The sequence below is a fragment of the Silene latifolia genome, chromosome 7 (assembly GCF_048544455.1).
Source record: "Silene latifolia isolate original U9 population chromosome 7, ASM4854445v1, whole genome shotgun sequence".
NCBI classification, from domain to species: Eukaryota; Viridiplantae; Streptophyta; class Magnoliopsida; order Caryophyllales; family Caryophyllaceae; genus Silene; species Silene latifolia.
Genome location: NC_133532.1, coordinates 9,586,514 through 9,602,116, shown reverse-complemented (window position 1 = coordinate 9,602,116; position 15,603 = coordinate 9,586,514). Strand labels below are relative to the sequence as shown.

Below are 15,603 nucleotides of genomic sequence, written 5' to 3'. Positions count from 1 at the left end.
AGTTCGGTTCATGTCGGGTCATCAACGGGTGGCAAGTGGGGTCGAGTTAGTGTCGATCAGGTTATCAGCATATATTTTGTCTTACATATTTAGTTTTAGAATGATAATTTTATGTTTAACAATGTGCAGGTGTATTAATTGTAGTTTTAAATAAAAATAATTAAGATGAATGTCAATTTGGTGTTATTTAAACCATTATTAAGCTAGTTTGTTATCGGGTCATCTATCAGTTGAAAAAATATCGGGTCGGGTCGGGTCGATTCAGGTCGGGTTCGGGTTGGAGAAAATAAGACTGCTATCGGTTATCAGATCGGTTCGGGTTAGATTAAACCGGTTTCAATTCAGCCAATTTTTGAATTGTATCGGGTCAAATTTTGGTCGGATCAGGTCAGCTTTTACCAGGTCTATAATATTAATCTAGAGACTAGAGAGTGCTAGAGTAATATCGAGATTGGGCACCTCTGTGGCTCCATCTCGGCCGATATAAAATAGCCACGTTCATAAGTGTGACCAAACGCATAACAAAAGCAATTGTGTTATTTTTAATTTTTGCGTCTTTCTCTCGTATTCTCCGCTGTTTGTTGCGTTCACCTCTTAACTTCAAAACTTAAAACATTTAGGTAAATCTCTTCTGTTTCTGTTTCTGTTTCTATTTGTTTTCCATCATTTATATAAATCAATTTGGTTTATATTTCTGGATTAATGTTTCTTTTGTTTTTATATAATTCATTTTCTTGTATTGATGTTGATGCGAAATTGGGGGTTTAAGACTTTAGGGTGTTTTAGAATTATGTCTTTATCATGCTAAAGACTTGTACTTTCGTTGTCCCAATTATTTGTTTACGTTTTCTTTAATCATTGCGAGAAATATTTTAATGATCGGTAAACAAATGATTGGGACGAGGCGGGGATTTGGTTTGAGGTGTCATGTGACTCATGTATAAGAAATATACAAGGTGCCCACCACTTGATTTCTTTGTTTTAGATCAATTTTATTCTCATCCCAGATGTAAAGATCGAATCTTTTTTGATGTTGATGTTAATTTATAGCCTATAGAAGACAAAAATCAAATTCTTGGATAGGTGGTTGATTTTGCTAGGTTTACGCCCGTCGTTGATATTTGTTTGTTTATGGCATTCTTGGGTGTGGGTTGTTTACTTTTCTATTTTGTGAATGCGTTTTTACGTGTAAATTAATCGATCAATTTGCATTTTACTCCATTGATTTTCCAGTATTAATTGGTATGTTGGTGTTGTCTTCACTCCTTGGCACAAATTCTTAGTTATCGTGCCAAAGGTAAAGGTAAATAAATGATCGAGTGGAGTAATTGAGTAAGTACATGCTTTGTGACCTCAGGGTTTAAGTCCTTGGAGCGGCCTCTTGCCAAAAAGGTAAGGGAAGGCTTGCCCCAATTACACCCTTGTGGTGGGACCCTTTCCCGGACCCTTGCCTAGTGGGGACGCCATCGTGCACCGGGCTGCTCTTTAGTGATAAGCTATGTTACTCCGACACTTCACTTAACTGCCGTGTCGCGTGTCAGACACGTGTCGGTGTCCGACACGACACGACACATCGACACTTCAATTTAGACCACAAAACAGGAAAATTCACCCCAAATAGCCGTGTCCGACACGCCGACACGTGTCGGCGTGTCTGGGTAACACAGGTGATAAGATCATGGTCGGACTGTCGTAGGATTGAGTGTGGTGCATTATGTTATTCAGTCAATGAGTCAAACCAACAATTCGTTTTAGCCCAACGAATATTTGAGAAGTTTTTATCAGCTTTTATGTTCCATACTTGCATGAACTACTCTTTTTCTCGGTCATGTTTAAAACCCATTTCAAATGCTTGCAGAGTTGCAGTCACACTTTCTGAAATTTTAATGGGTTGGTGATGGATTTTAGTGCTTGTAGTAAATTTCTGCCTTTTTGGATTAATTCACTAAGCTTCTCTGAATCAATCCTGAAAAATAACGTTTTTAAGTGATGGGAACTAGGTATGCTAGGATCAATATATGCAACTAATGCAAGCAAAATTGGCATTTTCTCTGAGATGGTTCATGATCTAATACTTCATAAATAAATGGTTTTCCCTTTCTCTATACGTTTATCATTTAGTGGATATAAATTTATTCCATGGTCACAAGGTAGCTGGCACGTGAGCTGCTGCACTATGGCCATGGTTCAATTCGGGGAGTTGAGATTTGATACTTGTTGAAATCAGTTTCAAAATTTAAATGGTCAAGCCAAAATTCTGCTAACTAGGTGATATAGAGATGTGATCTGTAAGAAAATATGGGCTCTGATGTAATCGTGTAGATGGATTTTGCTTTTGTAAATTTTCACATAGATGGACCTTCTTACTCAGAAATACAATTTGTGATGTATGCGGTTTTATCATTATAAGACGTGGGTAAAGTTGGGTGAATTGGTAGTTAGACTAGCATTTTTAACGTGTTATGTTTTGATTAAATTTTGACTTATAATCCCAAGCTCCGCTTGGGCGCTGGACAGCCAGAAAACATGGTTTGAACTTTGAAGGGCAAAGTTGCAAATTTGTAGTATTTAGACCAGAGAGATAAGGCTCAAATTCTGAATTGGTGTTTAAGTCAAAAGAGGACTCGTCATGGCACTGTCCCTGACTCTCAGCCAATAGTTTACGTTTGCGTGTGTCGGATTTTTATGTAAGCACTTGCAAGTGGAATGGAAATGCCACTGATTCTCCGTGAAAGATTACATGCCTTAAACGAACGGTGAACTATTGGCTCGGTTGGACCAATATGGAATTCATAAACTATTATCCGTGACTATGGAAGTAAAACTCTGCCTTCTTTCTTTCTTTATTTTCTAGCATATATGTTTTTTCATAGGCTTGTGCAAATGTCGTTGGATTGAACAACAGAGTCAGTGTTCTTGCATATTCTGATCAGAACTGTAACATTATGTTTCATAAATATGTGGATGTAGTGCTCTTATGGTTGCTGTTCTCTATTAAATTTGAGGTGTCATACTGTCGTGTATAACAAATATACAAGGTGCCCACCACTTGAAAATTTTGTTTTGGATCAATTTATTCTCAACCCAGATTTGAAGTTCGAATCTTTTGGATGTTGATGTTGATTTAGAGAAGACAAAAATGAAATTTTTTTTAAACAAATGACCAATTGAATGGATAGGCGGTTGATTTTGCTAGGTTTACATCTCTCGTTGCGGATATTTGTTTGTCTATGTTATTCTTCGGTGTCAGTTGTTTACTTTTCTATTTTGAGGTGTTTTTTTATGAGTGAAATAATTTATCAATTTGCATTTTAGTTCAATTATCATCCGACTCTAGCTGGTACAATTGGTGTCGTCTTCACTCCTTTGTATTTGTGCCAAAGGTAAAAGGTAAATAAATGACTTGATGAAGCGAGTACATATCTGCAGTTTGTTAGGTCAGATTGGGTTTCAATTACAAGTATCAGATTAGTGATAATACATTCTCTGAGGATTGAACTTGCTTTCATGTTTGTTAGGCCTATGAATATTTGATGACTTCTTATCAGCTTTTTTTTTTGAGGAAATAATACTCTTTTATGTTAGGCCTGCAATTAGTTATCAGCTTTTATGTTGCATGAACCACTCTTTTTTACGTCATGTTTAAAACCCGTTCCATCTGTTTGCAGTTGACATTCATAGCAAATTTTTAGTGGGTTGGTGGTCGATTTCAGTGCTTCTAATTGATTTCTGGCATTTTAGATTAATTCACTAAATTTATGCAATCATGAAAATATATACTCGGTTTTGAAAAAAAAAATTGAAGTGATAAGAATTAGGTATTTCAAGATCAATCATGCAAGCCATTTTCACATTTTCTGTGAGGGAGTTGATGACCGAATATCTCCATAATAAATGATTTCCTCGTTTTCTATTGCCATTTTCTTTGAGAGGGGGTTGATGATCTTACCTACATACTTTTTTTTTTTTATTCCATGGCCGCAAGGTTGCTGGCACATGAGCTCGGCACTTAAAGATAGGGTTCAGTTGGGGGAGTTGAGACTGGGAATTGGAACTCTTAACATTAAGCCTTCACTTGATATTTGATACACGGTAGTTGAAATCCGGTTCAAGTGGTCAAGCCAAAATTCTGCTGAATTGCTTTTGATATAGATGCAGACTATAAGAATATGTGCTCTTGATGTAACAATGTATATGGATTTTGCTTGTGTAAATTTTTACACAGACGGACCTTCTTACTCAGGAATACAGTTTCTGACGTCTGCAGGGTTACCATTACAGTAAATTGGTAATGTTGGGTGACTTGGTAGTTAGATAAGCATTTTTAACATGTTATTTTTTGAGCTACTTTTGGCTTATGAATCTAGCTCCTCGCTTGGGCGCTGGACAGCCAGAAAATGAGGTTTGTAGGGCAAAATTTGTAAAGTTGGAGTATTTAGGGGCACAAGGTTAAGAGACCGCAGAGATAATGTTCATTTTCTGAATTGTCATACGAGCTAGACAGAACTAGTGTTACTTTCATATTGGATTTTTATGTAAGCATTTCCGAGTGGATTGGAAATGCCACTTAGTCTGCACGATATATTACATGCCTAAAACGAAACGTGAACTATTGTCTAGGATGGACCATAATGGGATATAAACTATTATCTGAGACTAAGGAAGTAACATTCTGCCTTTTTCTGTTTTTTCATACGCTGGTGCCATTTCGATGAAGTGAACCGCGTCAGTGTTCTTGCATGTTCTAATCTGAACTATGGCATTGTGTTTCATGAATATGTAGACCTGTTCAAGTGTGTTTCTTCTATTCAAGTGTGTGCAGGGCGAAAATATGTCGAATGTGACGCTCCCGACCCAAGGTACACTGTTGTCCATTCCCAAGACATGTCTTCCGAGCCCTATGTTTAAGTGCCCGACATCAGTTGGACCACTAAAGAGCGTGTCCCAGACATTAGGCTTGAAAACATCATCCTCCTACCGAACCACTGCTATGGCAGTATACAAGGTGAAGCTGATCACACCCGAGGGAGACGAACATGAATTTGAAGCTCCCGACGATGCTTACATTCTTGATTCAGCCGAAAATGCAGGGGTCGAGCTTCCCTACTCATGTAGAGCCGGTTCCTGTTCCACATGTGCTGGAAAGCTTCAAGCTGGTGAAGTTAACCAATCAGATGGAGCATTCCTTGATGAAAATCAAATGAAAGAGGGGTATCTACTCACTTGCATCGCGTACCCAAAATCCGACTGTGTAATCCATACCCACAAAGAAGGTGAGTTGTACTAAGCCCTATATGGGAGGTTCTTTTCCCACAGCTGTAGTTTGATGTTTTACTGTTTGTTAGATGCTATGGAGTCATGGGACCTTAGTTGTGTGATGTATGGAGTAATATATATAAGTTGTGATACGAGTAGCGAAATAAGCTCAGTTTGTGATTTGTGTTCCTCAGTTTGTTGAGGATCAATTTGTTTGTGCGAGAAATCGCCACAAATCGGAGGGTGGAGAGCGGGTGAGCGAGGGAGCGGGAAAAAGGGTTGCATTTGTTATTTCGGTTCATATTTGTGATCAGAGTTAAGTTTTCCGTCCATTTCACTATGACCTTTCTTAATTTTATGTGGTCTTTAAGACGGCATTTTGACTGTGAATACTCCCTCCGATTCAACATGTTGTCCGCGCTTTATTCTTTTGTGCGGTATTTTTATTTTGCAATAATCACGAAGGGTTTAATTAATTAAAACTAAATTAAGAGCAAGAACATTAGCAATGAGTCGTGGAGAACTTCGACCCAAACAGGTCTCCCGACAATCGACATACATGAGGGAGCATGTGCGCTATCCGCCTATTCTATTAAAAGTTTTTACTAACAAAAGCAAATCCTACAAGTTCAAAACTATTACATAATAAATGGATATCTTTGTAGATGAGGAACAGAACATTTCTTCCTTTAACTTCCTCCTTCGGAAGTCCTCGATCACCCCTAAGTAGGGGTGTGCAAAATCCGGTATAGACCGGAAAAATGGACGGGACAGGAATCTATCGGACCGGAACCGGAATTAAAAATTCCGGTCCGGTCTCTAGTCCAACATTTTTAGAGATTTCGGTTTCAGAACGGTCCGGAACCAGTAAAATTCAGTCCGGACTAGAATATAACTGATATTTGATATTTTTTTCTTAAAATATTATTTTTAAAAAAATATTTTAGACCGATTTAATCCGGTCCGATCCAATCGGAGTTTTTGTCCGAAATTTGAAAAAAAGTAGGTATGTAAAGACAAACTCGGGTCTGGTCATTCTCCGAAATGTTTGTAATCCGGTCCGATCGTGATCCGAGATTTTTATCAATTCTTATTCCGATCAGGTTTTGAACCCGAGCACCACCCCCAAGGCCCCAAGCAATCTCCTTCTACAATGACTTTGGAGGATCCTGTCTCCCTAAGCTTCCTAAGCCTAACAGGAATAACTTTGCCAATTGGCAGATTACGATTAATAGATTGTTAATTTTCTTTGTAAAATGAAAATTTCCTATTTTAGAAAATGTTAACCAATATACTGGGGTAAGCAGCATATTGTAAAACAACATATTGATCCCAAATATGTTGTTTACCAAACACTAAAATTAACATATTGATTGATCAAACATGTTAAAATCCTTAAATATGCTAAAAATCGGCCAATATGTTGTTTATCAAACACCCCTATCACATGGTAATAATAGGGACAAAAAAAACATTTTTTAAGCAACTTATCTTGTTAATGCCACGAATTTTTCAATGTAAATGCAAGTTGCAGCCTGCAGGTAAGTAGTACACTCTACAAATTCGTGGCGTTAAAGCTTTATTCTCTGGCATTATCATTGCTCTTATTTAATACGGATACATCTGTCTTAAATTAGAATTTGAGAAAATATTTCCATTAATACTTTAATTGCTAGTTGGGCATAGGGATGGCAGTCCCACCCTTACCCTGTGGATATCTATCCACTCGAAATTAAATGGGTGGGATATGGATGACGAATTTTTTTGAATTTAGGGTAGGATATGGATATGGGTGAATTTAGGGTGGGATATGGGTTATCGTCTCTCACCCGCTTAGCACCATGTGGATATCCAAAATTAATATTTATAATTAATTTTTAATTAAGTTAATAATTATTTAGGCCATTTATGATTTCCTTTCAAAAGTATATTTTTTTTTATCAGAAATTTTACTTAATTTTAATATCATACTGTTATTTAGGAAAAGTAAAACTTGTGTTTATGTGGATATTGTTATTTCCACTAATCAAAGTAACTTACTTTTGTTAGTTTAATCAATAATATAATGCGTTGGTGGTTTCTTTGTAGTTGGCGTGGCGTATTTGTATGGTCACTTGCTTTGCAAAGACACTTTGTTGTTGGATATATACTAGGTTGTTATTTGCTAACACATATTGTTACATGAATTATGTATGCCTTTTAATTTTATCGCCACAATTTTTTTACGATATATTATCTTTAAATTTTATAAGCTGTGAAAATATCCAACGGGTACCCGCTTCACCCGGTGGATATGGATATGGATGGATGAAAAAATATTAAATGGATGAGGGTGGGATATGGATGACCATAAATTAAATGAATATGGATATGGATATGGCTCCACCCCATCCATATTCCACCCATTGCCATCCCTAGTTGGGCACCCCGTTAATCATGAGTTTGAAGTCCCTCTCAGTTTTGAAATCGTCTCATTGACCTTTAGCCATGGTGGGACCTTGGATGGTGTACTAAAAATGTTCTTATTAGTCTACAATTGGTCTCCCTTGTGACGGGTTACCATTTGTGGCGGATATTTTGTGAGATAAAATGGTAACAAAATGGGTTAGTGGAGAAAGGGGACCACATGAATAGTGTTACAGAGAGAGAAAAAGTGGGTACTTTATGAGGTAAAGTGGTATCCGTCACAAGCTTGTGACGGATATGTCATGTCTTCAATGAGAATTTGTGATTAGTCTAAGGTTGTTTGTGGTTATGTTAGGTATGTCTATATAATTGCTTGAAATGCTTGCATTTTCAAGAATAAAAGAACTGAAAACACCCCTACAATCATCAACCCATTATGGCAAAGTTGGTCATGCTAGCTCTTCTCCTTGTCCTTATTTCAGGTAGTATATTTAAAATTTCACAATTTCTCGTTTAATCGGCATTATCGGTCTTAATCATAAGACGGATTAAATACACATCAAATCATATGATAAGTTGCTTATAAAATATCAAAAGTTTTGTCTTTATTATCACCATGTTATAATATCTGACCCGCTTTAAAATTTAAAACAAATAATCTGTTTTAAGCACAAAACTTACTGTCTTACTGTTAAAATTTGCGATGACTGAGCAAGTGAAATACTCTATTATTCCATTTCACAAATACCTTCTGTATTCGATATTGTACATGAGTTTAAAAGTCTATTAGAAATATTATTACTTATTTTTGTGGTTTTTCCCTTATTTCAGTGGTCAATATAGTAAATAATTTTTTTTAAAAAAATGATATTTCTAATACTAATTTTATTTTTTTGTAAATACAAAAGTAAAAAATAATAGTCAATTAATGAAGAGAGCACCTAATTCATTACAACATTTGTTATGCATAATTCTAATAATTTGCATTTTTTCGATTCTTGTAGTATTTAAATTTTTCGGTAGTACCTAAAATTGATCGAAATTAATCACGATATTTATTTTCCTTCTCATTTCTTGATGTTAATATCTAAAGTGGGCAATATATGACTATATGAGCAAGTGTACCTTGCAATAGCCGTGACCTTTTTTATTACTTTATCACTTTTATCGCGTTCCTTAAATCTTGTGCAAAAACTATACGAGATTTTGAAGCTTGTATTTTCTAATACGATCAATTTATGTTTATGTGATGTATTTAGCTGCAACATTAGCAAAGGTGGGTTGGTCGAGGCGTTGGTTTGGATGGCTTCGGTGGTTGTTGACTCTTTTATCATGCGCTTGTTTTTTTATATGCTTTTGTTGCTAATAATAAAATCCACTGGGTTATGGGTGTCATGCCCCTTAATCTTTGGGGTGGCTTATAGTGTCATGGCTCTCCTCTCTAATAGGGTTTTGGTTTCTTTGCATTCGATTTTGAGCCTGGGTGTCCTGCCCCATTGGGTTCGTGGTCGAGTTGGGCATTGCTTGTCGTACTTCTTGGTCTGTTGGTCCTACGATCAAAGGGTTCAATCTCGAAGGTGTAGGAGTTTTATCTCCATCGGGGGCGGACTTCGTCGTCTTGCTTCCACCATTGTCTTTCTACGATCTTTTCGCAAGTTCGTAAGTACACCTTGCTATTGTCGCTCTGCGGCTCGTATGTATCGGCGGTATTTGGAGGTCTTCCGTGTGTTTGAAGCTCGTTCTATGGCTCGTGGCTCTCTCGCTTGCAATCATCATTATACCCTTCATGCTTTTCTAGTTGTTGTCGTTTTTTATGTTTATGTAATCCTTAGCCTTGGCTTGGTAGCACTAGATTTGGTCATGTTTCTGGTGCTACCTAGTTCGAATATCTTACACTGTACCTTTGGAAATAATGTAAGGTATCCGTTGCTTGTTGTCAAAAAAAAAAAAAAAAAAAAAAAGAAAAAAAAAAAAACATTAGCAAAGGAACAACAAGAGAAAAACAATGATGTAGCTGAAATTGGGATTATAAGGAAAGAGATTATTGCAATGGAAGAAGCAATAATAAACATGAAAAATAGGCCATTAAAATGTGCTGCGGAGTTTGAAGACTGCTTCAAAACTCCTTGTTGTGAACCTTATGTTTGCAGTCTTGCCGGTAGTGCAATTTGTATTTATCAATGGTTGATCCCATCCGACATTCCAACTATATACTGAGCATGTAGAATGAAATAAATACATGGAGTATTTTTCAACATTAACAGAGTGATTTATATATATAAAATAAAAGCGTGTTTGATATTGGAATATCGTTATTAAATGTTCTTATTAAGTTTTTTTTTTTATGATGTGTATTTTTAAATAAATAATGTGGTTTATGTATTTATAAATAAAAGCGTGTTTGATATTAAAATCTCGTTGTATGTTCATTGTTCGTTTTTTTTCATGATATTCTGTAAATATATTTCAAAGTTCTTGTAAATAGATTGTTAATTGTTAAAACCAGAATCAAAATAATATCGGAAAAAAAAAGTAGTTTTTGGTCAGAATAAAACTTATTTTTCAAAACAGGGTCAAACTAGGATTAGAGATCCAAAACCTAGTACCAAACCGACAAACCCCACCCATCGTCTACTATAATTTTCACACCAATCTACTGGTCTGTTTCGATCATGGAATAAATTAAACTAGTTTTATACCCGTGCAAAAAATGCACGGGTTGAAGTATATATTAAATAATACTCCGTAAAATATATAGTACGATAATGTAGTGATGCAACTTATTTGTTTTTAGAATTCTACCCGATTAAATACTACATAATTACTTAAGGCTTAAGAAACTTTGAATATGAGCAATTAAAATGTGATTTTATTTGTAATACCCCATTTGTTAACACAAATTAATATCACAAATTCTCACTTTAGACGGACATTATCCGTCTAAAGTTGTAGATAGATAGTGTCCCTCTCACAAAATGAGAGTGGACAGTGCAAGTGGGTGGAAATGGATACCCCACTTACCCTATCATTTGCATTTTGTAAGAGAGTCACTATCCATCTACAGTTTTAGACGAATAGTGTCCCCGTCTACAATGAGACGGATTGAGTTAATATTACATGAAATGATAACCCAATGATACGGAATTAGTTTCACTTAAGACGGAGGTATACGTCTTAACATTAAAGTAGGTTAAATATCACCCATTTGACCATTTAAGTATATAAGGCAAAGTTGTTATTTTTCCCTATACACTCTGCTTTTGTATTATCTCTACTACGTACCCTATTTTTATGGTTAAGAGGAATACATCCGTTTTAATTGAGAATTTGGGAATACTATCGATTTGTATCTTCAAGTGGACTTCTAAAATAATTAAAGACAATAGCCCAATTATATAGATAAGCCCATAATAATAATTGGCTAATAAACCCACTTTTAAATACTTGGAACAGATAATGTGATTAGTTTTTCATTGCAAAATATTAACCCTAGCCACCTCACTAAATCACCTCTCCGTCTCTCACAGTCTCACCGCCACTCTCATTCACTCCCTCCTTTATTTTTATTTTATTCATTGTACACTTATTCAAAATTCCTTCTTCCTAGATCTTTCCAGTTTCAATCCCTTGTTAAATTCTTGTGTATAGTCATTGATTTTCAAAACCTTGCAAACAAAAAATATCAAGTTTGATGATATTAATTTTTTATTTATTTTGATCAACCCATCAATTAGTAAAGTACATGTATGTGGTTACCTCGTTCGCTCAAACTCGGTAGCACGATTCACTTGCAGATCAATTTCCACATTTAATTTTTTCTTTAATGTTTTTTTATTAATAATTATTTTAAATATGTTGCAGATATATATAATTTTTTTTTTGAGTTTTATAGATATGATTTTATTAGGAAACATTTTTTACGAATTTTATAACCTTGTATGAAGAGTCTAGTTGAGATTCAATCTGTTAATGGAGTATGATATTTCTAATATTATATTCTTGATATATTACTATTTCTAATTTATTGCATTTGTTTCACCTTTTTAAGCATATTTTTTTTTTCGTTTTTTGTTTTTTCAAATATCTGTTCATCACTTCATCCATAATAATTGGCTATTTTTCTTAATAAAGATTTTCGACCAATTTTAAAGTATTTTTATTTCAAGAAATTTTCACTCTTTTTTAGCATATTGTGAAATATTCCCTATTTTTAAAAAAAAATAAAAATAAATGGCTATTATAAATTTAGGGGGTCGATTTATATCGACGACGTTTTAGTAAATATCGACGACGTTTTTCATAAAAAAGACGATGACTGCCCTTTTGACTTTCTCTCTCTAAAAAAATTTCTCTCAAACTCAACTAGATTAAAAACAAAAAACAACAACAACAATTAACAATATGTCAGCCTAATTAGTTCATGACATTAATTTTGTAAATAACATATTGTTAATTGTTTGCGTAAATCTGAAATTTATACCCCAAGGTTGAACCATGGACCAAACTTTGAGATCTAACGTTCAGCCATGGACCAAACGTTGGAAATCAACGTTTGCCGTGGTCCAAACGTGGGAAACCAACGTTGGCCGTGGTCCAAACGTTGGAATCCCACGTTTGACCACGGAGAATTTTTTTTTTTTTTTTTTTTTTAAATTTTTTTTTTAAAAAAAAAAAAAAAAAAAAAAAAAATTCTCCGTGCCAAACGTGGGATTCCAACGTTTGACCATGGCCAACGCTGGTTTTCCACGTTTGGACCACGGCCAACGTTAGTTTCCCACGTTTGGACCATGGCAAACGTTGGTTTTCAACGTTTGGTCCGTGGTCGATTGTTGAATCTTAACATTTAGTCCATGAACTAGTTCATTTTTTTTTAAAAAAAACCGTGTTTAATACGTTTATTTGGCGATTTTATAAATTTATTTAAGTTTTCTAGTCGATGTGCGTTAATTTCTAACATCTTTTAATTGGTTTAATGCAATGAGAGATCGAAATGTAGTTGATTTTTAGTAGAATTTGAGAGAAAATTGTTTAGAGAGAGAAAATAGTGTAATTATGCAAAGGGCATTATCGTCTTTTGGAATGAAAACGTCGACGATATTTACTAAAACGTCGACGATATTTACAAATCCGGTAAATTTATAAGCAATCACTTTTTTTCCTGGAAGTTTTTGTTCTTTTCTAATCAAATTTGTGGTTTTTATACGCAAATTCATAATTTTATAATAAGAAGTATATATTCCGTAAAACTTTATAATAAGAGGTGACAAATAATCTGCCGCGGTATCCTCAATGAATGAAATGAAATGCTGCATAAGGAAGGAATGCAATTAAATAACATAAAATAATGTGGGGTGAGAGAGAAATTAATTAGGAAAGAGGAGAGAGGGTAATTAATTAAGAAAGATGATAGTGGGGTTAATTTGTTTTTTTATTTCCTTGAATTCAGCAACCAATGAGAAGTCTCTAAAAAACCCATCTTTTATACTATGTAGATAGTAAAAAAAATGAATTTTTGTTCAAGAATGAAATCTTATCGGAACTGTCCATATCCGGTTCATCCTTCGGAAATCGGAACCATATCACATCCCGGGATCTAATTAGACAACATCTTGCTTCGAACATTTTTTTTTTTTGTCAGAGTGAAAAAGATCGCTTAGGCCATAGACGTAACTATAGCATCAGCCATCCTTATAATATTACATTCAAGGGTGGCTAAGAGAAAAAGAAAATCAAACGATATATCTATTAAAACTAACACCGTCTCATGACAAAAGAGACGCCTGGTGCAAAGCTGGTAAGATGAGGTAGGAAGGCCACGAATAACTTCAGCCAAATCATCAGCAATACTGTGAACTTCCATAAGCCAACGAGACGAGCAAGGTGCACTTACGCCACAAGAGCGTAGAAAGAAAGGAGGAAGAACAAGTTGAAGCAGCTTGTCTTCAGTGGAGAAGGATCCCCTACACCGTGGATCGACTCAAACAGTCCAAAGACCAACAACCCAAGGAAGCAAGTAAAGTGATAAAAAAGACCAAAAAGGTCCCCCCGGCCAACCATACAGATGCAGGAAAAAATCAGCATTAACAAAATTGCTCATATTGCTACAAGCAACCAAAACATAACCAAGAAATATGAAGTAGATTCATGAACTCCCCTACATTACAAGCTTGTAGCAATATTCCAATATCAAACACGCTTTTATTTATATAGGGGAGTTCATGAATCTACTTCATATTTCTTAGTATGTTAACTTAGAGACGGAAGCATTACATGAACAAGAGAAGAGGGTAGAATTTATAGAGTGCTCCTTGTTGATTGAAGGCAGCAAAACATAATAAATTTCATCTCATCAAATATAACTTAGCAATAGCAGTATCTCAAAGTTCAGATTGGGGTGATGTAGATTTGTAGAGTTGCCGATTAACTCGGCCTGCCAGACATAAACGGTAATGCAGAGAGCAACTATCTCAGCTAGGCAAATATAATGGTAATGCAGAAAGAGGACTATCTTCTTCAAAATCATTTTAGCAACACTATCTATTTTCAGACTTGGTGTCGACAACACCTTTTGAAAGAAATAACAAGAAGCTGCGTATACTGGTATTACATAGAACAAACCAAGGTTAAGGTCCCAACTCACAAAGACAGACATATATTGGTATTGCAGAGTAGTACATAACTAACAAAGCTCAAGGTGCCGATACTGGTATTGTAGAGAACAAACCAAGGTTAAGGTCCCGACTCAAAAAGACCAACATATATTGGTATTGCAGAGTAGTAGTACACTAATACAGAACTAACGAAGCTATACTGGTATTGCAGAGAACAAACAAAGGTTAAGGTCCCGACTCACAAAGACAAACATATTGGTATTGCAGATTAGTACAGAACTAATGAAGCTCAAGGTGCCTACTGTAAACCAGTCTATAATCTATAATGGTATTACAGAATTCAAACGAGTTGTACAATATTCGTCAACAAACCAATTAAAAACCAAACAATTCAATAGCTGGAAAGAAATTGAAGATAAAAAATTTGATATTCCGCATTAAAACTCAATTAAGCAGAAAAGAGACGAACACAGAATTTCCTAAATCACATTTCATTAAAACAGTAAAAAAAAAATAGGCATCTTCAGTTCAGGTCTCCAAATATTTTCCACATTATGAAATTTCGGAAGAACGAAAGTATTGTTTTAATCATCATTAGATGCCTATGAATAAATCATAACTATCCAAAACCCAACATAGTCACTCCGTCTCAAATCTCAATCATTTGTTTATCTTTGATTAAAATACAATTCACATAACACGGAATCAATAACAATAGAAAAAAGCCTCTTCAGTTCAGGTCTCCAATTATTTTTCCGCATCAGATTATCTCGGAAGAACGAAAGTTATAATTTTTCATCATCATTAGAGGCAAACAAACAACAATTAACAAAAACACATGAGCATCAATACTATTCTGCACAATCAAATTCTATTTAATTCAATGAAAAACATTGCAAATATCAATAAAAAAAATATTAAAATCTATAAAATAATAAAGAGATAATAAATCATGAAAATGATAATTATGGCCTCTTCAGTTCAGGTCTCCAATTAATTTTTTCCGCATAAGAAAATCTCGGAAGAACGAAAGTTATTAACTTTGATCATCCCTAGAGGCCATAATCGATAATTAAGTCTCCTCAAAGACCGTCTCACATTAAACAACACTAGAAACTAGCAAAAAAAAGAATTTTGTGATATGAGATAATCAAATAAATTTGTATTGAAGATTGGGGAAGAGAGAAGGGTGAAAGAAGGGGATATGAAGAATGAAAAAGGATTAGGGTTTATGTAATATAGTGATCGAATGGGGGTCGGATTAGGGTTTTTCAATTGGGTTATGGGCTGGGTTGTGGTTTTGGGAAGCTGAAGGTTGTTTGATGAATGG

General features: G+C 35.0%; 1 protein-coding gene and 3 non-coding genes across 5 annotated transcripts; 1 reads left to right on the top strand and 3 right to left on the bottom strand.

Moving 5' to 3' along the window:
- Positions 1-456: 456 nt before the first annotated feature.
- On the top strand, positions 457-5,646 carry LOC141591648 (ferredoxin, root R-B1-like). 2 transcript variants are annotated; one of them, XM_074412051.1, is made up of 2 exons: positions 457-620; positions 4,823-5,646. In XM_074412051.1, the coding sequence occupies exon 2, from the start codon at positions 4,832-4,834 to the stop codon at positions 5,285-5,287; it is 456 nt and encodes a 151-aa protein (XP_074268152.1). In that variant the 5' UTR covers positions 457-620; positions 4,823-4,831; the 3' UTR covers positions 5,288-5,646. The 2 variants fall into 2 exon arrangements, with proteins under 2 accessions (XP_074268152.1, XP_074268151.1); XM_074412050.1 differs by having other exon boundaries at positions 460-620; positions 4,814-5,646.
- Positions 5,647-14,790: 9,144 nt separating this feature from the next.
- On the bottom strand, positions 14,791-14,875 carry LOC141593404 (small nucleolar RNA Z159/U59). The gene has a single exon (XR_012521489.1). It is a non-coding gene; the product is annotated as a small nucleolar RNA Z159/U59 (small nucleolar RNA).
- A 122-nt stretch (positions 14,876-14,997) lies between these two features.
- Positions 14,998-15,085, bottom strand: LOC141593403 (small nucleolar RNA Z159/U59). Its single transcript, XR_012521488.1, has one exon. It is a non-coding gene; the product is annotated as a small nucleolar RNA Z159/U59 (small nucleolar RNA).
- A 158-nt stretch (positions 15,086-15,243) lies between these two features.
- Positions 15,244-15,333, bottom strand: LOC141593407 (small nucleolar RNA Z159/U59). The gene has a single exon (XR_012521491.1). It is a non-coding gene; the product is annotated as a small nucleolar RNA Z159/U59 (small nucleolar RNA).
- Between the last annotated feature and the right edge of the window lie 270 nt (positions 15,334-15,603).